The sequence below is a fragment of the Microtus pennsylvanicus genome, chromosome 3 (assembly GCF_037038515.1).
Source record: "Microtus pennsylvanicus isolate mMicPen1 chromosome 3, mMicPen1.hap1, whole genome shotgun sequence".
In the NCBI taxonomy this organism is placed as follows: Eukaryota; Metazoa; Chordata; class Mammalia; order Rodentia; family Cricetidae; genus Microtus; species Microtus pennsylvanicus.
In genome coordinates, this window is record NC_134581.1 from 103,349,751 (window position 1) to 103,376,894 (window position 27,144).

Consider the following 27,144-nt stretch of genomic DNA (forward strand, 5'->3'; position numbering starts at 1 on the left):
GCCTCTCTTGCATTCCGTCACTCATTCACCTAAACAGTAATTCTCATGTGCCTAAAACAAATGCTGGGGCTGTAGAAGAAACTAGAAAAGGGAAACGTTGGGCCCCATGGTCATGGAACTGTAGCTTAGTCTACAGCCAAGTGCCATTGATGTCACGGTGCACAAAGAGCAGCTGATGCACGAAATGCTGCCACCTTTGCTGCCGCTTGTTTTGATCTTACTGTTGGAGTATAAACCCTGCAGCAGGCTCAGCCAAGGCAGCTTCCTGTAGGCAGAGATAAACTCAGGTAGGGATCAGGGAAGGGTTTGCCTGAGGGAAGCTTAAAGGATGAGAGAGGAACCCATCCCAGTGAAAATGAAAGCGCTTCCCCCTCTGGAAGAAGTGGCGTCCATGACAAATGAGACTAGAGAGGGCCATATCCACCCTCAGCCATTAGCTAGGATGAAGAATTAGGAAGGACCCTGGAGCAGCAGGAGACGTCCACTGATTAGAAGGGCAGAGGCGATGGGGAAGGGTATGTCCATTACAAAGGGTGCAAAACAGGCAGGCTAGAGGGTTCTGCTGGCAAATAAGTTAGGAAGCTGTAGCACAGGTTAATAGCAGCACCATTTGCCTCCCTGAAAAAGCAGGCCAGATGTCTATGATTGCAGTCAATGGGCAGGCTAACCTCAGAGCAGAACAGACTAAGCTTCCTGCTTGTCATTGAACCTTGACCTTGGCTGGTCAAAGGTCATAGCTGCACAGACACAGGCCCTCGGTAATCAGCGAGAAGAATTGTTCTCTCTGGCTCTTTTCCTCTCTTTGACGTGGGAGCCATAAATTCACAGCCCTCTCTAAGAAAATCACACTGGAGTTGCTTTATCCAACGTGAACTCAATCCACAGGGACTGTGGCCGTAAGAGAAGTCATTTATAAAAATTCCTTGTGGAGAGTTGAGGACAGGCAGCAACTCAGGCCTCTTAAGCACCATTTTGGTTGCAGTTTGGAGAAAAAGCTCATCAAAGGGAAGGCTGGGGACCTCAGCCCCATGCAAGGAGCCATTCTGACAGCCTCCAAGCGTCCTTAAAGAATGGACTTGTGCCCTCTGGTGCGAGTGACTTTGGTTTGCATTTTCATCAGCGATGCAGTGACGGCCAGATCTGCAACGTATGTACTTAAGCGAGCTACAAAGTAAGTCAGCACATGCATGCTAGGGAGATGCATTTCTGGCAGATGCCACCATGAACAATTTATGAGTGCCAGCTGTCCAGGTCTTGTCTTGTTGTCCTTTGCAGACAAACTGATTTATGCAGCAAAGCTGTGTTGAAGAACACACGCGGTGGTTCACGGCAGGGTTCACAAGGAGTTCGGGACAGGACGGGGCGAACTCTGCAGGGGAAACTGCAGCAACACATCAATCCTCAGACTCTGCGAACTCAGGGGAGAGCAGAATGCTTTGAGGCAGCATTGTCCTAGACAATGATGATTCCAATGCAAAGCGCACAGCCTCCTCAGGAGCCAGTGGTGAAGAGGCAGCCTTGCTAGCACCTGCCTGCTGGAAAGAAGCTCAGGGAGAGAAAGCAAGCACCCTCCTGTAGCCCAGGGAAGCCTTCTGTGGAATGTTTACACAGAGACCAAATATGTGGGGGCTCTTCAGATATAAATATGAGCTCAAGACATTGGGGTTAGCCAGCTTAGCAAAGTGTCTTTATAGGAAAGACATAGTGGATTATTTATTATTTGTTTGTTTATTATTTTAATGCAAAGATTTGCTCTGTGGTTTATATATTATTCTGGTATTCTAAATGCAATGTTTCAAGGTCATGTCCCCACCTAGGACTGCTATAGTCCCTTTAAATCTTCCTACTCTCAATAAACCTAGAATGTGAATGATTTTGTTACTCAGCCCCTCGGGAAGGGAAGAGGAGGCCTTCCGAACACACCCTAAGCCTCTCTCTAGTGAGACTTGGCTTGGTCAGGAGAGTCCTCGGCTCTAAGTCAATCTTAAAATGAAACTGAAAAGTAAAATTCTAAAATGTACTATAAATAGAGTTGGAAATATCTGGCTCAGGCTCATCTTCAGCAGACAATGCAAGTATAACCTCCAACAAGAGAGCTGTGTGTCTCGGCCAAGATCGCATATGACCTCACACTGGTTCAACGCAGAGATCAGAAACAGTTTCCTCAAGGCCTGTGTGTTGAAGGCTTGGTTTCCAGCTGATAGAATTTGTTTAAAATGTCTGTGTTTGTGTATGTGTAATATATGTATACTTGCACATGGGTTCACACGTATATGCCTGCGTGTGCACATGTGTATATGTGTGTGTGCATATGGAGGCCAGATGTCAGGCATCTTTCTGTATTTTATGTATTGAGGCGGGGGTCTCTTGCTGAGTCTAGAGCCTGCTAATTTGATTAATCTGTCTAGTAAGCTTGTCCTGTCGCTGTAGTCTGTGCTCTGGTGTCTTATGTGGGTTTGGGGGCAGTCTGAATTCAGAATTGGAAAGTCTTTTATCTATCACCTCAGTCCCACTGCTGGGCTTTGATGGAGCTTGCCAGTTCTAAATTCATCTGTGAATTAATCCACTCATGAATACATAGTTGGATAGTTTGTAGAGGTGGCTCTAATGGATCAAAGCACATACCTTGAAGAGATTGTTCATTAACTCTTTTCTGTGTCTCTCTGCTCCCTGGCTGCCGGGAGGTGAGCAACTGCTCCATCACTGTCTCTCACCATGGTATCTGCTGTACCTCAGGCCGTGAGGACCAGTGAAACCATGAACCAAACCAAACCGTTCAGTTTCAGCTTAGTTTACTCAGGTATATACCTGAGTGGGTATAAAAGGGTAGGGTGGAGGAAATAACAAAAAGTAACAGATCTCCATCAGAAAAGCAGTTACCTTTCTCTACATATCAACCAGAATCTCAGTGATATGTGCTCTCTGAGACTTCTCAGTTAATCATATTTCCTCGTAGGGTGGTCAGTGTGATTCCGGGAAGACAGATGGCGTCTCAGACATAGTTTGCAATGGGCTTGCAGCAGGTGCCAAGCCTCATAGTCAGGTGTAGACAGTAGGCTTGGGTCATAGCCAGGAGGCTATCAACACGTGTGCCTTTACTGCTGATGGGCAGGAAACCAAACATGGAGGAGTATCACAAGTTAGAGAAGAATAAATTCTCCCTTGGGCTCAAGGGGCAAGCTGTTGTCCCTCTCTGTAGTTTCCGTGGAAGCGAAAGTAAAACAAAGGAATGTAAAAAGTTAGCAGGTGCTAGCTTTTAAGGCATCTTTTCATTTATTAAAAATCAGGGATCCCTGAATTCAACAGATATTCCTCTCCCCAACACACACAGACACAGATACAGCCACACTCCAGCTCACACACTAGTGTGGCGCTTCTTCTGTTTACCCTGGGAGATTGACAGATTCATTAAGTGGTCTTTCCCACCACTTGGTGGAATAATTAGCATGATAAACGAGTGTAGTGATCATTTAGGGCCATATAGTGATGTTTATACAGAGTTGGCCTCAGTACTCTGCCCCCCTCCCAACTTCTAGCTCATCTTTTTCTCATGCAGATTTTTGGGTCCAATTATCGTCATTAGCATCTTGAACCAAAATGCTGAGTTGTGCTAACAAGTGGAATCCAATGTGAATTTTACTGCCAAATAAGCTCATTAAATCCCAGCTACCCTGAGACAATCCCTTTGAACAAAACTAGAGAGACGAGGCGCAGAGTTCTGGTGTCCTGAGATGACTCCACGTGAACACTGGGAAGTCAATGAGTGTTGGCATGCCAGTCAGGAAGTCTGACATCAAGTTAAATGGGGAGTGATAGATGTCATGGCCCTCCCACGGGTAAGCAAAAGGGAAGGGCTTCAAAACAACACGTGAGACTATACTGATTATACTCATTTTAAATTTTTCATTAGCTGCTCAAAAAATATGAAATAGAAATATATCAAAAAGGACATATTGTCTAGAATAGGCTCCCAAGGTGACCATCAGCATTTAAAGTCAGTGTGTTTATAGCCACTGTGGCAGAAGCAGCTGCCTGGTTTGTCATATTGATTCAGATAAGAAACAGAGAATGGAACCTAGAGGGCCCAGGGAGATGGCTGGGACGTTTCCATGAGTGATGCTCCATGCTAGGCAGGATGACTGAGACAGCAGGCATACCCTCCACCAGCAAGGGCGGGCACAGCAGCTGTGCGGAGCAGCGTCTGGGCACTGGAGGTGATGGTGTCAGCTGTGGTGGGGTTGGGAGCCTGACGATTCCCTTATCTCAACTCCATTCAGATAACGCCTGAAATGGACATTTAAGCAAAGAAATGAACTTGGGAAGAGCACTTGTGAGCACAGAGGTGGAGTTGATAAAGGATTTATCACAGATCTTAAGCTCTGGGATTAGTAGAGAGGCACACAGGAAGAAAGGGAGACCCAAAAGCTTAGGTGTGGGCTTCTCAAAAGACAGTCACAGCTCACTATCTTTTTTTACCATCATAAATATGATTTGAGTGTTTTTGAAGTTATTATGGTGGAAAGATTGCTAAGGGATTTAGACAAGATCACAAGGTGGCCCCTGAGGTGTATCAGACAAGACTACAGTTAATTAGAGAAAGGCGTAGATGCCGAGGATGCAGGAAGTTGGGGTCGCCTCACTCACCATAAACAAAGTCAGTCTACTTGTTTGTGAGACTCTCAGCAAATATCCAGAAGAGAGGGGGGGCCCTCTAGAGGACGTAGACTTTCAAGACTTAAGCTGAGTTTATTATTTTAATATTCCTAATAGAAATATTTTCTCTACGACTGCAGTCTTTACAGTCAATGTTACTTGTACAAGAATTCTTGATTTTTACCTGGCAAAAGGCCTTTACCAGACTCTGGGATGAGAGGCTCCTTTTTCTTCCAAGGTCCGTATAATTCTCCTGTCTTTCTATATTGCCTCACTGGGAACTAAGTGGGGTCTGGCAAAATGCCTGGAATTAGGCAGGGGGCCATAGGGGAGGAGGTGACGGTTCATAATGAAGAGTGTAAGAGCCAAGGCATGAAAATGAAGATGTGTGCAGTGCACCCACAGATTGAAGTAGGGATGGACAAAAGACTTAATATTTGTTGGTCCATGACCAGTTTCCAACACTATTTCAGACTGTTAGAATAACCGTGGACACAGTGACCCTATAAAGGAATCATCTTTCTTTAAAAACTAATGAACCTGAGACGTGAGAATGTCTGTTGACAGGTTCTCAGCTGCAGAACTCATAAATGGCTGAACCAAGATTCCTATCTGACTGTCTTACTGGAAGCAGTTGTTGGCCACGGTACCTTGCTACCTCTGGGCAGCTATAAGATGAGCTTGGAAGGCACCCAACCCAACCACAGATATCCGGTCTGATTCATCCCTGATGTGAAAATTCAGCTAAAGTCTAAGCACCAGCCCAGGGTCTCTCCAGATGATTGTATACTGCTCCACCAAAATCTGTCTTCTTGCCTCACACAGATTCAGCCTTGACAAACACACAGAACCTTACCTGCTCGTCCCTGCTCTGCAACCTGCTTTGGATAGCTAACGGGAATGGTTATGAGTCCACAGGTCCTCTTTTCTCAACCAAACACCAGTGTTCTTTTACTCCTTGATATAAACAATAGCATGCTACCAAAAGTAAGAAGGGGCAAAATCGGGGTACAGAGGAGATAAAATGGAGGGAAGTGCCAGTTTTAATTGGAGGAGTCAGAGAAGGATATTAGAAGCACGGGTTTTTAATGATGGGATCTGGCCAATCAGGAATGCATGTGGAGCCAAGGAGGCAGTAAAGAAAATAGCCCGAGCTTTGGGCAGCGTGTGAAGATGCATAGTGAAATAGTTGGCCCAGTCCTTATTCCCATGAAGCCTAAAACAGAATCATGATGTCAAGAAGGTAGCAGAGCTGGACTGGGCTGGATAGGAAGGAGTAAGAACAGCCCTTGGAACAGATACCATGGGACAGGGAAGGGGAGTTTAGTTAAATCAAATGAGGGATTCTGAGGCAACATAACACTTGAAACTTGGTTCTGAGCTTTTGCAAAGTAAAAACAAATTCTGAATTGGGTTCGTTCTCAGGCTAGAGTTTGTTGGTGCTAATTGTCTGAGGACTTTCCATCCACACAAGATGGCTCCAGGGAGGATGTCTTGAATAAAACCAAGCTTGGCCATTAGTGAAATAATAATAATAAAGTTGGCTGAGCCAAGCATACTGTATAACCTGGCCATGTCTCTGCTTCATGGAGAGTTACACAGCCTGCTTCAAATCTGGATTCTCAGGAGAGTAGGTCCTATATCTTCTTGCAGGCGATGAATCAATAAGGCATCTCACTGACTTACACAGCATTTACCAAGACACAGCCTCTCAGCAAAGCATGTGGGTTTGGGGTCGGGATTTAGCATTAGTTACTGGATTCTTCACCGTAATGAAGCAATGACATAAATCAAGACATGGACTCAGCTTCAAGTGGCAGCTTAATAGTTACAGCTAGAAGCTGATGGATTAGCCATTGGATCAGACATAATCCCAAGGGCTCTGGGAATACTGTGGCAATGAGGAGAATCGTAAATATGGCAGCAAAACCTTCCAAAATCTCCAGGGAACCACCCTTTGAACTGCACAGATGCATGAAGCTCAGGTGGCTTTTCTGTTGCTAGTGTTGTAGAAAGAGACCAAAATTTCCACCTGAGAAGAACTTCAGGAAGCGGAAAAGTTGCAGAGAACAGACACATCCTGCGTGCATTCCCCTGGGGTTTGAAGAACAGCCACAGTTGAGGTAGGGAAGATAGCCACTGGAGCCAAAGGAGAAGGAGCAGGAGGAGGAAGGACACAGATGTGCCCGGGGTGGAAGAGGTTGAGGGACTGTGAATGACGAAGAGATGGTAAGGAGTGCTTGAAGTGGACCTGATGAGGGCAGTGTTTGATATGGAGACTGTGAGGAGCTGTATCTGAAGTGGACCTGGTGAGGGTGGTGTTTGGTATAAAGACTGAGGAGCTGTATCTGAAGTGGACCTGGTGAGGGTGGTGTTTGGTATAGAGACTGAGGAGCTGTATCTGAAGTGGACCTGGTGAGGGTGGTGTTTGGTATGGAGACTGAGGAGCTGTATCTGAAGTGGACATGGTGAGGGCTTATACCTGAGGTGGAGAAGGTCAGGAGGACTCTACCTAATTTGGAAAGCCAATGGCTTTGGAGCTGAGGTGGAGGTAAGGGACTGTACACAGGGTGAAGACAAGAGCTATCCCCGAATTAGAGAAAGCATGAGGCTTTACCTGTGATGGTGTTGGAAACATAGACACATAGCTACACGGGCCTTGTGTGCATGAAGAATAAAGGGCTCCAGGCCTGATTTTATACCTCCAATACATGTGGTATTCCATATCATCGCTCACTTTACCAATCTTGACCCAAATCCAGCACCAGGTGAAAGGATCGGGTCTCTGTGACTTGTGTGAGCATCACCAGCTTTGCAGCCTCTTTCAAAGGTTCCCATGCAGCTATTTTCTCAGGCCCTGGCCTTTTCTACAGCACTGTGAAAAATCTTTGTCCTGACTTTCTGAAAGGCAATCACAATCCAGGAAAGCCAAGCAACATGTTCAAGACCACAGAGTAAATAAATGAAATAACTAGCCAGGTCCTCCACTTGTCAATAAAATCAGGACCCTTGCCTCTCACACTTCACCCTTTCCCCGAGGGGAACTCATTCTTCCTGCTTGGTGTTCTGATGGAGGCTCCCACCGCCCACCCTAGAGTGGCCTAGGACGAATAGAGTCATTTGACTTGATAGAGTGGGAGCCTTCTCCCTTCATGCTCGCTCCACGTTGATGGGTGCCTGGAGATGCAGAACGTGCAGATCTGTGGTCCCTGCTCCCTGAGCTGTCACAGAGCATGGCACAAGTTCATTAAACCTGGGTTATTTAATGATAGTTAATAAGATAAACTTCCTCCCAGAAGCCAACAGGAGTTGACACTGTCATCTCCTAACTGGTGCTTGGGAGCTGATGAGCCACTTTCTGCCACCAGATAGAGGGTCTGTAAAGCTCTCAACAGTAATCAGTGTGCACAGTTGCCTGAAAAGGAATGACATAAACGTGGGACTCCTAAAATCAGGTCAACCTCTGCGGGCCCACACAGGCAGGCTGCATTCTATGTACCTAGAAAACTTTAGACCTCAACTGAAAAGAGCATGAATCCCCAAAGTGTTCCCAGAACCCAGTCCTAAGTCCATCAGAGGCCAGCAGACGATATATGCTTCAAAAAGGACCTGCTTCCTATGCCACTTGACAGAGAGCAGAGAATTGCTGTGTTTGATATAGAGACTTCCCTGCTCAGAGGAAGCTTGTTTTCAATAGTTTTTTGCATTTATGTGGAATAAACTTGTTGACCTAACTGCATTTTCCCTGCAGACTCTTGTTTGATGTTAGAGTTCCTTAAGCCACCAGAGTGTGGGTCTGTGAACCGAGCTCTCTGAAAGGCAGCGGGGTTGACTGTTTATTTATGGCTAAGCAGATGCCAGGTTGGCATGAAGGCCAAGGGCCCCTGCAGGTACCTAAAGCTGCCAGAGTAACATTCCTTACCCAAAAAATGTCCCCTTCCCAATATAGAGCTTATTAAAAGCAAAAATAAGGAAGACATGATCTAAGTCACAATCAGATAGAATGAAAACACATGTACATAATTATGTATGGAATATTGTTATTCACTTTATAATTCACTTGCTATATTTGTATCGCTATTTTTCATACATACCCATGCTGCTTTCCCCTAGTGGGGACTGGATCTAAAACATTCATTAATTGGTGGCTGTGGTGTAATTATATGCATTTCTCTGTATTATGACACAAAGCCTTGAGACAAAAAAGAGCTGTGAGCTTGAAATCCAATTGCTGGTAAGTGAATTTGTGTTTTATCGCAAAGTCAGAGAATAGGCAGATCAAGTGAACAGTCCTATGTTAACTATCACGATGAGAGCAATGGGGACAGGCCACACACGAATGAAATGTAGAAACACCTCAGTTCTGAATGTCCACTGAAACCTGATCATTACCTTTCATTAGATACACTCACAAATGTTAGTTTAATTTTAAAAATATTATCGCAATGTCTACAGGAACAAATGTTATTGCTGTCACGTGTCTAAACTTACCTAACGATCTTTTCTTCTTTGAAATGGTGGCTTTTAAATCAGAGTTTTGAGAATGTAAGATTTCTTAGAAGTGTAGAGTCACATGAAACCATAACAGATAATGAATGCAATATCTACAGTAGTATGTCAAAAATATAGAGTTATCTGGAGATGACATCCCCCGGTGTCCTGAAACAGAAAGGTGTAGGAAATGTATCAGATCGAGAGCAACAGATTTTTGTACATAAACTACTGCATGTGGGGTCTCTTGGAAGTTACTGCTAGGTGGAGGGTCTACCCAGATAACCCAGATAAACCTCCTCTTTCCAAAGAGGGCTGAATCTCTCCCAGGAGATACCATCCCTTTTCTGGGACATCCCTTGATCTCACACACCTGTCAAACAGTGATCTGATATGTAATGTATGTGTGCGTTTCATGTCTGTGGATATGGTTCCTGCCATCTTTGTAGGCCCTGGCTTCTTAGCTCATTGCTCTCACTTGCTTTATTGAATTGATATTTTTAGTTTTCTTATTGAATTAATTCAACAAGTTATTATTGATTGAACAAATACGCCTAAAGTTATTTTAAAACTGGTCATCAGAGTTCCTTGAAGTAGCTTATGAGATGGTCAAACACCAGTTGATATCTCACCAATACTGATGAGTATACGAAATCATAAAGACTTAAGGTGAAATCAATCTCAAGATTGACTTTTATTCTAAATATTGAGTTTAAAATTCCTCCATCTTCTAAGACCGAGAGCTGCATCAATGCCAAGAGTGAGCTTTGCAACTGGGCTCCAGCTAGAGGCAGATGGGATTGGTGACTCCTGACTTTGCTAGTACTGGATGCTCCTCTTGAGGACTACAGTTCCAAAAATGTTTGTAGGCATTTAGCTCACATTCCTGCTTTCTCCTGGACAAAGAGATGCCTACCATTGGACAGCCTTAATGATCAGGGAAGGCATCATGGAGAAGAACATGTTCAAGGACCAGCTGTACCAGTGAAGGTGGCACCTGAAGTCTGGTGTGTTCCTCCTTCAGTGGAAGAAGCACCCCAGCAAGAGCACTAAGCTACTGAGGATATTAACTGTCATTGCTTTTGAGGGTTAATTTCAGTTGATTCACTTTTTCAAAAGTCCTTTGACCCTTAAACTCTTTCAGGCTGAAAAAGTACTAAATACATTTAAAATACCCTGGGGCCTGTGAAAAACCTGCTTCTTTCTATAGGCAGTGTTAGGAATATTCCTAACACGAGCTCTCTGCCGACGAAAAATCCCAATCAAGCCAAATCACAACAAGCTAAATTAAAGAACATTCAGGTTTAATGGGATTCCTGTGCTCTTGGGTGGCCCCGAGGGGAACCGGAAAGCTGCAAACATGACCACGGGGATGGGGAGGGGATAGAAGGGACTTTCCTGGGAGCAGTTTAAATAGACTGGGGGAATGGTCAAGGTTTGGGCGGGCACAGGGACAGGGCCTCCGAAGATGGAGGCCAGAGACTGGGACTCACAGGCGGTACCTGCCTTCACCCTAGTTCTGACCTAATTCACCTGGGCCTTAGTTCATTTTAATCTTCTTCCAGGGATTTCCCTTCTAAGGGATTAAACTTTCATCTGACCAAACATGAATGGAGCAGTGGAGTGGAAGCCTGATTTACCCAAGGATAATTCTGCTTTTTTTTTTTTTATAGCTGTCAGGGTCTCCTTATAGATAATCAATAAAATACCATGTGACAGAAAGGATTAGGAAATTAAATAAGCTGTGCTTTCACAATTTACAGTTAGACTTTTATTTAGGAATATGTACTCCTTAACCATCACACACACACACACACACACACACACACACACACGCCTTCTCTCCCTGAAATCAATAGCTGACATCTCTTACAATCTGCCCTCAAGTCAGAGTGGTATTGGGCTGCAGAAAAGAGATAAGCTCACAGTGCTTGCAAATGACGCTAGGATTTTGGAAACCTTTGGTACCTCCTGGCAGAGTCGATGTGGTGATCTTTCTTTAGCTGAAATTGGCTCAAATAAAACTTTGGCATGTTTTGTCCTAATAAGATGAGCTCTGGATTTTCCTTTGCCCTTATCCTGCTTCTGCCTGCCCCTAAAATGCTGACAGACACAGCGATCTGTGATGGACACCAATACCCCATGTTGGCCATCTTAATGCACGTTTCTGGGTCGTCCCTTTGTAGCTCACTTGAGATCACATAAAGTCCAGGCCTTGACAATTTCTTATGATCCACAAAGTTGGTGCTGAATCTTTTAGTGTCCTGATCATGCTTCTTCTGCCTTTGCCACAGGAGGAGTGTGTCCGGGCTCTAATGATCCTTGCGTGGAGAAGCCATGTCCAGAGGACATGCAATGTGTGGGCTACGAGGCCAGCAGGAGACCTTTCCTCTGCCAGTGTCCACCAGGAAAGCTCGGAGAGTGCTCAGGTATGGAGTGCCATGGACAGCTCAGGGTTGGATCTCCACTCTTTGTGTGAATGTCTCTGCTCAAACCCCTCCAAAAGACGCATGGATGTCCATCTGACACTTACCTTCAGAATGGAGCATGGCCTATGCTCACTCTCTTGTTTAGCTGGAACGTGTCTCAGCTGGTCTATGCTAACAAGAGGTAAAGCGGAGGTCCTTGTGTAAAGCCGAGGCCGTATCCTGGGTGCACGGTCATGTTTCATGGCTGATGAGAGTGTGCAGCTATGAAAGACAAAGTCCTGCTATAAGGACAGAGGAGACAGAGCCTCTGGTATTCAGAAAACTGCACCAAGCTGTCGTTAAAAACTCCAGGCCAGCAGAAGGTAGATGTGAGCCAGGCTCATCAGCTTCCCGTAGAACAAACCCAGCCCTGAACACCAAGTAAGACAGCTCTTCCCGGTGGAGCTCTAGCTGAGTCCATGTTGCGGGAAACTGAGATGTTTACCTTGGCATCTTAAAGAAGAAAATCAGTGTTTACATCATTTCATCCAAATAATTTCCTACTTGAGATCTTCATCCACTTTGATGTTTTTCTCCACTCATTTCACTTTGATTTCACTTCTTTTTTTCTCAAAGCATCTTCATTTGCTACACTGGTAGTGAGGTGTATTTAACACCCAGGCACACTGATGCCAATCTTGGAACCAAAGAGAGCTACTATCTCTCGTAATGCATGTCCAACAGCATGGCTGTGGGCAATACTGAGCAGTGTGATGATAATCACACTGGTGATCATGGGAATAGGAGCTACCATGCCAATGTATAAGGCACTTGGCTGAACGGGGCCTTTAGAAGCTCTCGGCAAAGAGAAGTCCTATTATAAAAATGAGAACCAAACTCCACCCTGGTTGGTGTTCTGTCTAGAGCTGCCCATGAAATGAAGGGAAAATCAGGAAGCTTGAGTAAGTCACAAAGGGGTCCCTACCTTAGCACACATCTCATGCACACAGTATCCTTTCCCGACAACTTCTAAATGATGAACTATGGTTTGCTCATGACCATCGTCCATTTGCTTTATTTCCGTTCTCTCTGCTTTTCACTCTACATGGCTATCCGTCTGTTTGCTGCAGCATTGTGTTGGAGAAAGGGTTAAGGAATTAAAAAGAGGGTTAATTCAGAACGAGGTGAGTTCAGAATCGGGTGAGTAAGTGGGCTGGGCTACACAGGCTAGGAAGGTGTATTCTGGGGGTGATTCTGCTCTGAGAAGCCCACAGCCATGCTGGCCGCTCTGCCTGACTTTTGTCTGAAAACCTCTTTTGTCGTGACCCTCAATCTTAAGACTATGCTTTCCTAAGAGAGAAGGAGAGAGAGAGATGAGAGAGGGAGAGAGAGAGACAGAGAGACAGACAGAGAAAGAGACAGGGAAAGACAGACAGACAGAGAGCCTGAGAAGGGAAGCCTTGTAGTGCATGATTAGCAAATGGACCTGTGACTGCAGAGGGCTTCCTCTCTTCAACCCCTGGCACCAGCTGGCTGTCTGGCATTGAGATCCTGGAGAACATAAGTATTCCACAAGAGTAGCATCTCTGCCTTGTCCTTGTTTCATAAAACTGAAAATTCTTTTATTTCATTTTATTTTTCACTATGAGGGATTGAATTAGGACCGCATATATGCAAGGCAAGTTCTCTATCATCAAGCTACAGCTTTCGTTTGCTTTTTCATTTGAGAATAAGTCATTTAGGGTGACAATGAACTCACTCTATAATCTAGGCTTGAGAGCCTCCTGAAGCAACCTCTCCTATGCTGGGAGAGGCATGCACTCCCTGACCCAGCCACACTCTTACGTGTCTAAGGGAAGGCAATGGTGAGGGAGGAAGCAAATGATATCTTTTAATACCACAAAGTTTGGAAAGAGGGAGTTAAGAATCTAATGATACTAAGAAAATCTACATTATGGAATCCACCAAGTTGCTCTGAACATGAAATAAGTAGGATGAATTTGGTTAATAATTTAATGATGTAGAATTGTGTGAACCGGCTTTAGTTGATATCCCTTGGTTCTATCCTTACCTGCTTGTGGTCTGTAATCAGCTTTTCTGCTGTGTGTGTTGTGGGGTCCTTGATCTTTTCTGGATTTTAAATGAACGCCTTTGCCGTTGGAATGGTCTTTTCAGGGCACACTTCTCTCAGCTTTGCTGGAAACAGCTACATCAAGTACCGGCTTTCTGAAAATAGCAAGGAAGAGGACTTCAAGCTAGCCCTGCGCCTGAGAACCCTGCAAAGCAATGGGATTATAATGTACACCCGGGCCAACCCCTGCATGATTCTGAAGGTTCGTAAAACAGTTGCATGCTTCTACAGCTCTGTCTTGTAGTCATCTGCATTATTGTGAAGACAACTTCAAACTTAAAACATTCCTCCCGCCTCAACCTCTCCGTGCTGTGATTATGAACGTGAGCTGCCATACCCCAACACAATTGTTTCTTATATGGCTACAGTGACTATTAGATTGCGAGATATTGAAATTATTGTCTTGTGAGTTTGGAAGACCAGAACAGACTTCAGGACAAAAGAGAGTGAAACGGGATTGGAAAGTGTGCCAACATCCTTCTGTTTAGGTGTATCTTAAAGCTGGCTGGAGGAGAATAGGCATCTCCCTATAGGAAGGGCTTCAAAATGTATTTATATTCTAGTAACCCTACAGGTCATTAGGACAGACCTCTCTATGAATCCCACGACAAGGCCAGTTCTTTAACGGGTTGAGTATCCATGTCCACCACATGTCTCTCCATACTCTGGCCACACTGTTGCTGGGGAAAAAGTAGATCTTGGGCACAGATATTCTATATATTTTCTCATGACCCATGTCACCCAATTTTTTAATTAATTTTTTTAAAAACAATCTTTTCTCATTTTACATACCAATACCAGTTCCTACTCCTACCTCTCCCCTCTCCTCCTCCACCTTTCCTCCCACCTTACCCCCATCCACTCCTCAGAGAGGGTAAGGCTTCCCATAGGGAGTCAACAAAGTCTAACACATCATTTTGAGACAGGACCAAGGTGCACCCCACTATATCTAGGCTGAGCAAGGAATCCCTCCAAAGAGAATGGGCTCCAAAAAGCCAGTACAAGCAGTAGGGATAAATCCTGGTCTCACTGCCGGTGGCCCCACAGTTTGCCCCAGTCATACAACTGTCACCCACATTTAGAGGGCCTAGTTTGGTCCTACGCTGGTTCCCTCGCTGTCATTCCGCAGTCAGTGAGTTCCCCTTAACTCAGGCAAACTGTTTCTGTGGGTATCCCCATCACGGTCTTGACCCCTTTGCTCATATTATCACTCCTCCCTCTCTTCGACTGGGAAGTTATCCAATTATTAAGTTCTTTTCTGACCTCAGAAGTTCGCCTAAAGTAGCCATATTTCCTTTAAAATAAACCTGGCATTTGTATATAATAATCTAGAGCCTTCACGATTATACCAAGAATACTAACAGATGTATCTGCATCTTTCTAATTTAAAATTTAATATTAATATTCTATGGACATATTATCCCCTCTTACCTGATCAAGAAGAACAACCCAGAGAGTTTTGCATATTCATCCGAGGCTGCTCAGTTACTGAGAGCCGAGGCCTGAGCCCACAGGGCAGCATATCCCACCCCGTGCTCTTCACCTCCAAGCTCCCCTCTACTCACCGTCCTGACGTTCTAATTCAGCTGACCACAGATCACATCCTGCGCATCTCCAGACCAGATCTAGCTTTGGGGTCTAGGGGATAGAGAAGACCAGATCCAGGGTCTGGGCGTGGGAGTATGGGAGAAATAGCCTTCCCTGATCTGTCCTGTTCTGTATCTCGGTTTTTATTTTAGCCTCTTATTCGCTATGCTATTGCTCGGGCTCTTTAGGAGTCTGCAGTGCTTGCCCAGTGAAAACTGAGCATCCAACAGGAGCAGCTAGAAATGTAACAGGAGGGAGCCTCACCAGAGCCACCAGGGCCTGGTACCTCTGGCCCTCCCTCTCCTCTTTCAAGCTCTAACCGGTTACAGTGATGTCAATATTTGCTGTTAGATAATCCCTGCGTAGCACTAAGCTTGAGAGGGAGCAGAATATCCAATAAGGATGAGTCGATCCTGCATTGAATCTTGTCCAGGCAAGTGTGTTACCAGTGTACCTCTCGGGGAGAGAAAAGAAGAAGCCCCTGAAGGAGCACTCGCCACACAGGTGTGTGATACTGCATGAAACAAATGTGTTTCTGAAAGTGGATGATTGAATTCCTAAATATGAATTCCAATAATCTACGGCTCGTTGCTATTTGAAGAGACCCTCTGTGAAGGCCTTGGGTTGTGGGCCATCACTGCCCTCTCTCTGTTCTTCTGCATGTGTTGGGTTTGCCGAGAGCAGGAGGCAGCTGTACTGAACTGGGGCAGATCTTCACCCATGTTGCCGGTAGTATCTTCACAGGGGGCTTGCTGACACTGAGCCTCACGGAAGATTTGATCTCATTGGCTTTAGGTACAGTGTGCACCTTGTGCTTTGCTTGGGCCACTAATACGAAATCCTAGCCTAAACTGCACCTCTTCGTTGCCTGCATTTTCTCAAGCAGAGTGTGTTCTGTAAAAATGTATTTAAGACAATCAGGGGGCAGAGGGCATCCCCTGACAACTAGTAAAGAGTTGCATGGTGATCAGGACAAAGACCTTCATGAACAGAAGTATTTTTGTATCCTAGCTGCAATAAAAAACACTTGTCATTGCATCTCCCATTACAACCCTGGCTTCTAAAAGAGATTTGAGACTTACCATAAACACAAAAATGCAATAAAAGTCTAAGCACCATTGACATGAAAATAAAAGGTTACAATGAAATCAATGAAGTTAAAAAAAAAGAAAAGAAAAATATCATGATTGAAGAAACAGCATAGAAAATACATTAGTCGAGCACAAACCCACTTCTGAGCTTCCTGGCAACCAAGGCAATGGAGTATGAAAGGGCTCAGTCCCCTTCATGCCTGTTAAGAGCAAAGTGTCGGATTTCCAGAGCTGACATGAGGACAAGTCAAAGCTCAGAGCGTTGGCGTCAGACCTCTTGGCAACAAGTGAAGAGCAGACGGAAACCTCGGTTGCTAATGTAGAAATGTTCTTAAATATAAAAACATATTTAGGAATGTGATATGTCAATAAGTCGTTTAACCAGATTATTCTCCGATTTGGCTTCATACCCCAGAACCGAAAGAAAGACAGGGTACGTTTGTAGGTCGTGTGGGCGGGTCTTTCCATCACGACCACAGAGGCTGCAGAATACTTTCTCATGTATCTCTCTCTGATTCTCACCCCCTCCCCCAAAGGCAGTGCCCTTGTCTGCCTGTGAGAAGACTGGGGAATTCACAGGAATTCACAGACGTTTTTGACGAGCAGTAACTACTCATGAGCATGGCAGAGGCACTCCAGGAGTCAAGAAGAGGCACAGCTGCCCATTTATTTATTTCCTATTTCCTCATCCAGTTATAATTTTTCTTAAGGTACCCCACATGTCCAGTACCCACTAAGTGGCCTTGAAAAGACATGACGGAAGGTATCCTTTCCAGAGACTACTTAATGACCCTTGTGATGATTGGTCTTAATTGAGAGCTTGATTAGACTTAGATGTACTTAGGGGATGCATGAGGCACACATCTAGCTATGGCTGGGAGAGGCTTTCAGAGATAATTAACAAAGAAAAGAGACCCACCTGCTAATGAGGGAGGGGGACTTGGTTGGGGGAGGGGGAGGGAAATGGGAGGCAGTGGCGGGGAAGAGACAGAAATCTTTAATAAATAAATAAACGGAAAATATATATATATATAAAAGAAAAAAGACCCACCTTAAATGTGGGAGATTCCTTTCCAAGTCTAGTTTTCTTCTGCTTCCCGACCACCAAGATGGGAGCTGTCCTGCTCCCCATCACACCCTCCTGGGTGGCATGCACCGGGTCTCCTGAGAGAGCTAGCTGAAGAGAAAGCCTCCTCTATGCTGGTTCTGTAAAACATTTTGGTCACAGAAACGATAAAGCTAGCTAACACAGCCCTCTAGCAAGACAATGCTACACTGAACCTACAGAGATATACTAAGGCTCCAAAGTGATGAGACCCATAATTTAATAATTTCTACTCAAAGTCCTTTCCTTTGAAAATGACTTTTATGGGTCTGATTTCTCGTCTTTTAATTCCCTAGCCACTACAAATTGGTCAAAGCACATCACTGACTTCACATGACTCTAAAGGTGTAGGTGTTTTATAACACAAGGGCATCTATCTTTTTCTGAATTTTGCATATCGTTGAAAACAATAGCCCACCTGCCCAACCGATAAGCCATCTCAATAGCATGACTCCAGGCCTTTCGCAGATCAGAAACACTTCAGTATCCACTGCCGTGTCTCACTGGTGCTCTGATTTGAGGAAGTTTATCTTTTGCAAAGAAAAATGCTTTAAAACTTGACAGAGAAAAATTAACTAATATGAGAGTACGGCTTTCCCATATGAAGGGGACTCAGATAATTCAAAGAGAAGGAAGTGTTCTTTATCTCCGGCATAGCATACCTCCTGTTATTAACTTCTCACAGGGTAACTTTGGGCACCAATATTCTAGAGTGTCATGGCAACAAGCCTGATGATTGAAAACACCCAGAACCATAAAGATGCAGGTGATGTTTTTGGGCACCTGGCTTCTTTCACTTAGCGATCCTGCTGCTGTTATGTTATAGAAGGGGGAGGGGAGACGTAACTGTGCTCAGTATTCACGAGGGATAAGTTTAGTTCCTTAGCTGCAGAATTTTAATGTGTGTGCATGTATCAGACACATGTCAATTCTTTCTGGTTATTACCCACAGGCAATGAGTAGTGATGGGGGAAGGGAATGAACCAAGTAATATGTTAATTGGCACACTTCCGTGAACTGCACCTTCACCGCCAGCCTTCCTCTGACAGACTGAAGATAGTGTTTTGTAGCCATGGGGCTACACAGCAGATGGGCTGCTGAGGAAAAAGGTGTCTCCAAAGCTGTATTCTATCAGTTTATTGTTCACACGCAAATACAGATGTGGGTATTAGCTGTGCATTGTCCCCGTGCAAGTCTGCTGCAATTTACAATAGCCATTCAGTCTAGTTTGCTAAACAACAACAAAAGCCAACAATTGCATGTGATTATAGGTGAAAGCTCTTTGGAAATGAATGTATGTTTTTAGCCCTTTTCACATCCAAATAGGTATATTACAGAGCAGTGTGTGTGTGTGTGTGTGTGTGTGTGTCACGTGTGATACCAGTCGTTCTGCAGCAGGCTCCATGGCACATTTTTCCATTCTCCAAACCCAAGCCCACCAAGGTAGAGCCATGCTGTCCAGAGAGCAGGATGGTGCAGGCAGACCTGGAGTTAAGCTTTGCCTTCTCTGAGTCCCTGGCTCTGCCCTGCTCTCCAGGCTCCCAGTGTCAATGGGGCACAAATCTGTGACCTTGACTTGCAGGTGAGACAATTGATGGAGTCCCAAAGCAGAGGTGAGAGTCACTGGATGGTCTGACTCTGGACCTTCCAGAGACAGAATGCTCGTGAGGATGAGCGTGCTGTGGAAGCCACTAGTGCTTCCTCAAGGAAAACACGCCGTGCAAAGATCAGCTCTGCTCATTTCTAAAAATCCATTTAACATTTCATTTCGCCAGCTGCTGGTGACACGGAAGGAGTGTCCTTGTTGGTCTGTCACTTCCATCCTTCCTTTCTAATTTTCTTCTCTTGGCGAAAGTCTGTGCTATGCTCAGCAATGCAGGTGTCAGTGTCTGTCAGGACAGACAGACCACCCCTACCCCATTCACAACTGGGCACTGGAGTCCACAGAACCATGTCTCACAGTGCCCAGCTTTAAATCCCTTAGATTACAAATTTAAGCTTGGCTACGAAGGGACCTGGCTCCCAATCCCTCCATCCTGATGCCATATAGCATTCCTAAGAAATACAGTCCAGAGTGGAGAAGCAAGGATCAAAGGCCCTCCTCAACAGCAGGGGAGCCTGGGTCTACATGGACAGCTAGGATCCTTCTGTGGTATATCTTTCTCACATATGGGCAATGCTCCCTGGTGTTAGCCTCCAGGAGATGAGGATGACACCCAGAGGTCTCCCCTGCAGCATCCTGACGAGGGACTGGAACACCCCCAGAGTGCAAACAGCTGACCAGAAGGTTCTGTTATTACACACGCATGAGTGTCAAGCCAGGGGTGCCTAACTCCTAACCAACACACTCTAGTATAGTTATGAATACAGCTCAACACAAAACTATAAACTCATTTCAATGTTATTAGATTTTCCATGATTTCCATTTTATAACTCAATTGTGAAGTTCTGGAATATGAATTTCATACTTTTATAGATGACAAAAAAGGAATATAAACATTTATTTTTCTCACGGTGTAGTCCAGGGACGACAGAAGATTGGCCACCCCTGCTGTATGCAGGAGCCAAGCCTGGACACTCTGGGAGTGCCTCTTGTCTATACCGTGAACTATGCAGGAAAAACGGGCTTAAGAATGACATCAGTGATTAACAGAGAGAGTTTAAAATCCACAGTACCCACAAAGCGGGGCACCAGGAAGCCTTGCTGCTATCTGGCTCTCTTCTCTCCTACATCACACTTTTGCAAACTGATTCAGGGAGGATGTTGCAGAGCTAACATGTGGCCATCCGCCCACTAGACTAGCAAACCCCAGAAGGGCTGGCTCCATCGCATAAGCTTCATGACCACCACCTGGTGGGTGTCCAGTGATTACTGGTGAGTTTATGAAAATCATTCTTGTGACTGAGAGGGGTGCAAAAACAAACAAGATATCGTAGTGAGTCTAAAGCGGTGATGATCCCCTGAAAGAACCTTTTTTAAATACCACTGTGAGCTTCCTGGTCGCCCCTATGAAAGGCAGCAGGAAGATCTGAGAAGTGTTTCCTCCGGCCAATGTTTTTCCTGGCAGGTAGTGGAGGGCTTAGTTCACGCAGGTGCAGACACAGGCCTGGATGGAACATCTGCCCAGTTGGGTTCACAGCGTTCCGGAACTAGACTCACGAGGGCTCTGCATTTCTTCCCGCGCAGATTGTGGAAGGCAAACTGTGGTTCCAGCTGGACTGTGGCAGCGGCCCTGGGATCCTGGGCATCTCCAGCCGCGCTGTCAACGACGGGAGCTGGCATTCGGTCTTCCTGGAGCTCAATCGCAATTTCACCAGCCTGGCCCTGGACGACAGTTATGTGGAGCGGCGCAGGGCGCCCTTGTACTTCCAGACTCTAAGCACCGAGAGTGCCATCTTCTTTGGTGCTCTGGTGCAGGCCGATAACATCCGCAGTCTGACGGACACACGAGTCACCCAGGTCCTCGGTGGTTTTCAGGGTTGCCTGGACTCGGTGGTGCTTAATCACAACGAGCTGCCCCTCCAAAACAAGCGCAGCAGCTTCGCGGAAGTCGTGGGTCTGACAGAGTTGAAGTTGGGCTGCGTGCTCTACCCGGATGCATGCCAACGCAATCCCTGTCTGCACGGGGGCAGCTGCAGCGGTCTGCCTTCTGGTGGTGAGTGCACCTGTGTGCAGGCGCTAAGGGCAGGGGAGGACATGCACCTGTGGGAGGCTCCCCCTCACAACCAGCACACCTGTCCTCCCCCAGGACCCTCCTGGAGAGCATGCTCAGACCTTCTGAACCCTCCGTTCTGCATAATCTTGATGGTTGCAGGTTATCCGGGTTAGCCAGTAACTGGATGCCAGACTGCAGATGCAACTACCTCTTCCCCCCCCTCCACACACCCCACACCCTTCTAGACTTCAATTCCCTGCAAGGTGTGACTTCAGGAGCCACCTGCTGTCACTGCACTGACTGGAGGTGCTATCCAAGCTTGAATAGAACTTTACCAGAAACTAAAATTAATGGAGGCGTTGACCTGCCACCCTGGGAAGATAATCAAGAGTTACGGGTCTTTAGAGCCTGCTTTTGAGATGTGTCTTGAAAATAATTCTGCTCTTAATTCTACAAAGATGCAAGGCATCAAAATAAAGGAGAGGGGTCTGGGGGATGCTCCAGTCAGCCGGTACTTGCTTTGCAGGTGTGAAAACCTGAGTTTTATCTTTAGGAGTCATATATTAAAAGCTAGACATGACAATGTAACCCCAGCACTGGGAAGGGGGAGACAGTTGACTCCTGGGGCTTGACGGCCAGCCAATCTCTAAATCAGTAAAGATGGGACTATCTGAAAAATAACTCCTAAGGATGTTCTCTAGCCTTTATACCCTCCTAATAATCTATCCTCTCTCTCTCTCTCTCTCTCTCTCTCTCTCTCTCTCTCTCTCTCTCGCTTGCACACATGCACGCACACACATGCAATACTATATGGAGATGAAAATATACAATATACTGAGAATCTCAGGAGGGGAGCCCGTCAAGGGTGGGTACAATGTTTTGTCTAGTCGTGTCTTCCCCAGGGATATCCTCACGGGAAGGAGAGAGCAGAAGAGAGATGGGAGGTGGGGGTAGGAAATGAAGGGGGAAGGAGGAGACACTGATGCACTGAACATCTCTCTAGTTGAAAGCTCAGGAGCCTGAGATCTCAGGATTCCCACCTGACATAGGGCCTGTGTAGTGATCACTGGGTCGGGCTTCTTTTTGGCCTGCTGCCGCCTCTCAGTAGCCCCAGCTGGTTCCCTCCCGGCCCCTTTGCAGGTTTACTCAGCAGCCGCCTGCGTAGTGGATTTAAACATTCTTCACAATCACTTGAGACTGCTCTGCGTTAGCATGTACTTTTCGTGCAGCCTGACTCTGAATTTAGAGTCTGTTTTATTATTAGAATGTTATAAACTGCGTGGGATGATGCGGTGCAGGAACAGACAGCAGAGCTGCTCAGACTCACAGACGTCCCTGTCACAGTGAGGGCCCAGCGCCCTGCGGGAAGTGTCTACAGTCGCGGTTTAAGAAATCTATTTGCTGTTTTTACTGTCTCAGCAGTATATGTAAATAAAGGGTGGTTATGGCTCCATAATTCCCGAATGATGGGCAGTGACTCTCCTCTGGCTGCTCTGCAAACCGGGCCCTCGTGACAAATCATGGCCAGTTTTTCATGAGGCGAAAAAAAGCTCTACCAGTGTGAGCCACTGACAGTATACGAAAGGGCCATATAATTAAATTGGGTTGAAATGGAACACCACGCCATGTCAAATCCTGGGTACGCAGCCACAAATTGCAACATACTTTAGCCATGTCAGAGCGTTGTTTTTCCTGGCAAAGCTATGGTCTTCCACAGAGGGTTATCTTTAAAATAATAACAGTTGCTGAACAAAGGGGAGTCTGGCTCAGCAGGGTGCATTTTTTACTGCCATGAAATCCTTTAGTGAAGTACCCAGAGCAGGTATGTTATATAACCAAATGGCTCCAGGGCCCCTCTAAGGAACACCAGGTTTTTTTCTGTTTTGTTTTGTTTCGTTGAGACAAGGTTCCCTATATCCTAGGACAGCTTCAGACTTAATGCTTAGGTAACGAAGGACAGGCTCAGATTTTTGGTCTTCCTGTCTCTACTTTCTGAGCACTGGGGCTCCAGGCATCCCCACCACCACACTCAGTGTGTGTGGCACTTGGGGATCAACCTCAGGGCCTCGTGGATTCCACCAGCTGAACTGCACACCCACTGTTTCCCATGCTTCTTGCTTCCCTTCCCTAAGGGTCAGGCTTGCTGTGTATTGTGCTGTCTCTCTTTGCTCTCCCATGTTCTATTTTTCTCCATGATAGGGCTTTCTCCTCAAGTCTGAGCTCCTCTTCCTTCCAAGATGATGTAGTCTCTTGTCGGCTTTGGTCTTCTCTTTGCACTTAAGATGCTTTCCTAAGATGATCCGTGTGTCCTCTCTCACATCCATCTCCGTCGCTCCCTTGCCTCAAGCCCACCACTCTGCTGACTGAGGAGACCCCACAGGGGCAGCCATCCCACAAGCCACTGCAAGCCTGGTGGAGAGAACCTGGCTCTGAAAGCATGGCTCCAGGTAGAACAACCACCACCGAGTAAGAATATCAGAGGTCCTCTTCCAGTATGCGAGGGGGGACCTGCAGGCTTCCTGGCTGTAAGATGAAGCCTTGGCCTCAAAGCAAAGGATCTATTTTTCTTATTTCCATTTTCTATTAATATCAAAGGCATTTAAAAAAAGACTTTTAAAAAGATTTGTTGTTTGTTTTTGTTTTATGTCATGTGTATGGGTGTTTTGGCCACATGGACATTTTGCATTGTGTGTGTGCCTGGTGCATAGCAAGGCCAGAAGATGGCATCAGGCTCTCTGGAACTAGAGTTAAAGGCAGCTGCCATGTGAACAGTGGGAACAGAACCTGGGTCCTCTGGAAGAACAGTCGGTGCTCTTAACCACTGGGCCATCTCTCCAGCACCTATCATGGGCATTTTTATCATGGCCTTGTTTTTCCTACCTGAAAAAATCCCTTTTGCCAAGGTAGGAGGGTGGGTTACAAGAAAGGAATGAGCCAAAAGTCAGACCTCTACTTCCTGCTTATGGAACCTTAAATTAATCATAAAGTTACTTACGAGAATCACCTTCTATAAATCATGGTGAGATGAAGTACAGCCATGACCTCATGAACTCCTCTGCCTGCTGGAGATGTCTAATCACAGAGCCAGAGTCTTGGGCTCCCAGATCAAAAGCTGGGATACATGCAGCATTCCAAGAGGACATTTGAATTAAAGACATAGACTGAGGTCTCAGAGGTAAGCCCTTGCCCAAGACCATCTGATGACAGAGTTCACTGAAACACCAACCTGCTTTTTCCTTTTGGTTTGGTTTGGTTTGGTTTGATTTGGTTTTTAACTCTCCCCCGTGGATCACTGTACAGCACCAGAGCATGATTTGCCATCGCCATCCCCTTGATCATGGAACAACACTGGAGGACTGGATGTTGGATCTCGTGGTCACAAACTCCATTCTCAAACTGTGGCATGGTGTTCCAGAGCATTAATAGTCTGTAAAGCAGTCAGCCCACAGCAAGCAGCATTTCCTTTCAAGATGGGTTCCTCCCTCAACTGCCCCAAACCAACGAGAGCCTTGGCACAAGGACCAGAGAGTTGCGTCGACCAGCCTAGAATGGCATAGTCAGCAGCTCTGACCAACCTTATAATTCTTCCTGCCCAAGAAACAGTCCTCGGGAACCCCAAAGGAGTTGGAGCACAGAGTGCGAGCTTGGAACGTAACTCTGTAAATCAGCCACAGAAGAAAGGTTCACCCTTGATAATGTCTTAAAATTGCATGTATCTCATAAATGTGACCTGAAAACAGCAACCCCCGCGAAGAAGAACTGGCTGCAACCCGTTCTAACCCTCACACTTTCAGACCCATTGGGAGGAGCGCAGACCAGGGAGCACCCACATTCTGCTTAAGATGTGCACAGTTCTCCATGCCTCGTGATGTTCAACTCCAGACAATTAAGGGAAAACACAGAGGAATCTGAGCTGTAATTTAGTGAAGCAGGGCACCAGGCCAGAGGCAAATCCTCTGACAGCTTTGCATGAAACTGGAAGCCTAAATCCTGAAAGGAAGCCCTGGCAAATTTTCAGTGGTCAGGGATACAAGTTTGAGCGCACAGAGTACTGGACTATTGCTTACCTTGCAAATGCTTATATACTAAAACATTTGATTTTTCAATACTCTGGGAACATTCTTCCCTTCTACCTCCCTCTCCCATTTTACAATTAATTTTGCCAGCAAAGTTAAATAAAACTCTAGCATCACATACCTGGGAAAGTATAAAGCCAGAATTTTACTCCTCGCTTTACTCGTGTGTCCCAGGAAAAGCTACACCATCACTGAAGATGCTGGAAAGATGCATCTCAGATCCCACCTGAACCTGCTGGTTCAGTCTGTACCCCAACAAGTTCACTAGACAATACTCTGCCTTTACCTTCTGGCTCCGAGGTGCCCTGGAATCTGGGGAACCTTCTAGTTCTTGTTTCCCACTGTGTTATGGATATTGGTTCTCTGACTGTAAGAAACATCAGATGACCCAAGACACTTGTTAAAATGAGGTCTTGATATTGAGGAGGCTCTTGATTGTTTGTTTAAAAGAAAATATATTTGCTTGTCTCTGTCTTTTGTTGGCCACATCAGAAGAACCCTCTGCTGGGTAACAAAATCATACTTGCAAACTCCTGGATGTTTTACCAAAAAAAAAAAAAAATCCAAAAGCAACGGGGAGGAGACCCAAACCTGAAGTATCAGAATCTCCAGGAATTCAGGCATCTCTGTTTTAACAAGGCAGGTTCTGTGCACATTCAAGTATAAAAACTACTGTCACCAGAGGACCCTATGAGTTTTCTATCTACAGGAATTGGTCTGTATCTTCCAGGAGAGGTAAAGAGACCCAGGACATTGACATGAGTTGAAGGTCAGATGAACAGACCTGGAGCATCACTCTCTTGTCAACAAAATCAGGTTACCCCAAGATCTTCAAAGGTCAAAATAATAGTACCTGCCCAACCCCCATCTTGGATATTCTACATATCAAGTCCCATGATGGGCTCTCAGATGTTTCAGAGAGATGGACACAGACGAGTTCTTTGCAATAAAGCCCCGTTAGCTGCCTTGGACCCTATTTTGTGGAGTATTTAGTTCCTCTTCTTGTAAGAGTCAGGAAGCTCCGTCTGTCAGACTTTATCAAGTGGCTGTATTGTGTTGACCCACATCAAGTCCTAAGTACCACGGCTGTTACCATAGCCAGCAGGTGCCACGCGTGTAGGCTTCTTCCCCTCCCATTTCACAAGTGCTCCGCTGTCGGCCCGCTGAACAGAGGCACAAGAAGAGTGGATCTGATGGCTGTACTTGTGCAGTGGAGATCATTTAGACAAACTCTGAAACGTATGGAAAATGTTTTTCTTATTTGAGGGACTTTCTTCAAAATAACAAATTCGCCAATTTTTGGAGTTATTTTGGGTAGCATGAGTAACAACAGATGCTAACAGCAAAGTTCAGAAGGTCTAAGTCCTGTGAAGACACAAAAGAATAGTCTAGAAGATGAAATTCTACTATATACCTCATGATGTGAGCACATAAAAGCTAACTCACCCTCAAGGAACCTCTTCAAGGTCTGGCTGAACACACAGTACCTGAAATGTGGTCCACCTGTCTTGGGGAACAACCCAGTAGTCTCCAGAGGTTTTTATTTGACAGGTTCCTAAAACATTGAATGTACCTTGCTTGCAAAAGAAAAGAAGTCAAATTGACAATGATGAGGGACAATATCAGCAGTTAAATCATTCTCACTCCTGTTTAGCATTTCACCTGATATCTCTCTCTCTCTGTCTCTGCCTCTCTCGCTCTTTCTCTCTTTCACTCCACCACCACCCACTCACACATTTCCCATGTTAACTGGGGTTTGCAGATACTCAGCCTAAAATTCATGGTGAAAACCTTTTCTGGCTTCAGCTGGTGGGAGAGAGGCATTGACAGAGATAGACAGATGAGAGGGACAGAGACAAGTCAGAGACACAGAAAGAGTAAGTACGCTTGGGTGCATGTACATGCTCATGTATGTGCATGCAAGTGGAAGCCAGAGGTCACCTCCA

The 27,144-nt window shown here is 45.6% G+C and overlaps 1 protein-coding gene across 3 annotated transcripts in view; it reads left to right on the top strand.

Annotated features, from left to right (window-relative positions):
- The window catches only part of Fat3 (FAT atypical cadherin 3), a 576,873-nt gene that overhangs the window by 529,405 nt on the left and 20,324 nt on the right, over positions 1-27,144 (top strand). For all 3 annotated transcript variants that reach the window (XM_075966763.1, XM_075966765.1, XM_075966766.1), the window contains exons 20-22: positions 11,439-11,573; positions 13,728-13,885; positions 20,654-21,122. In XM_075966763.1, the coding sequence (XP_075822878.1) occupies positions 11,439-11,573; positions 13,728-13,885; positions 20,654-21,122 (762 nt within the window). The remainder of the gene's footprint in view (positions 1-11,438; positions 11,574-13,727; positions 13,886-20,653; positions 21,123-27,144) is intronic.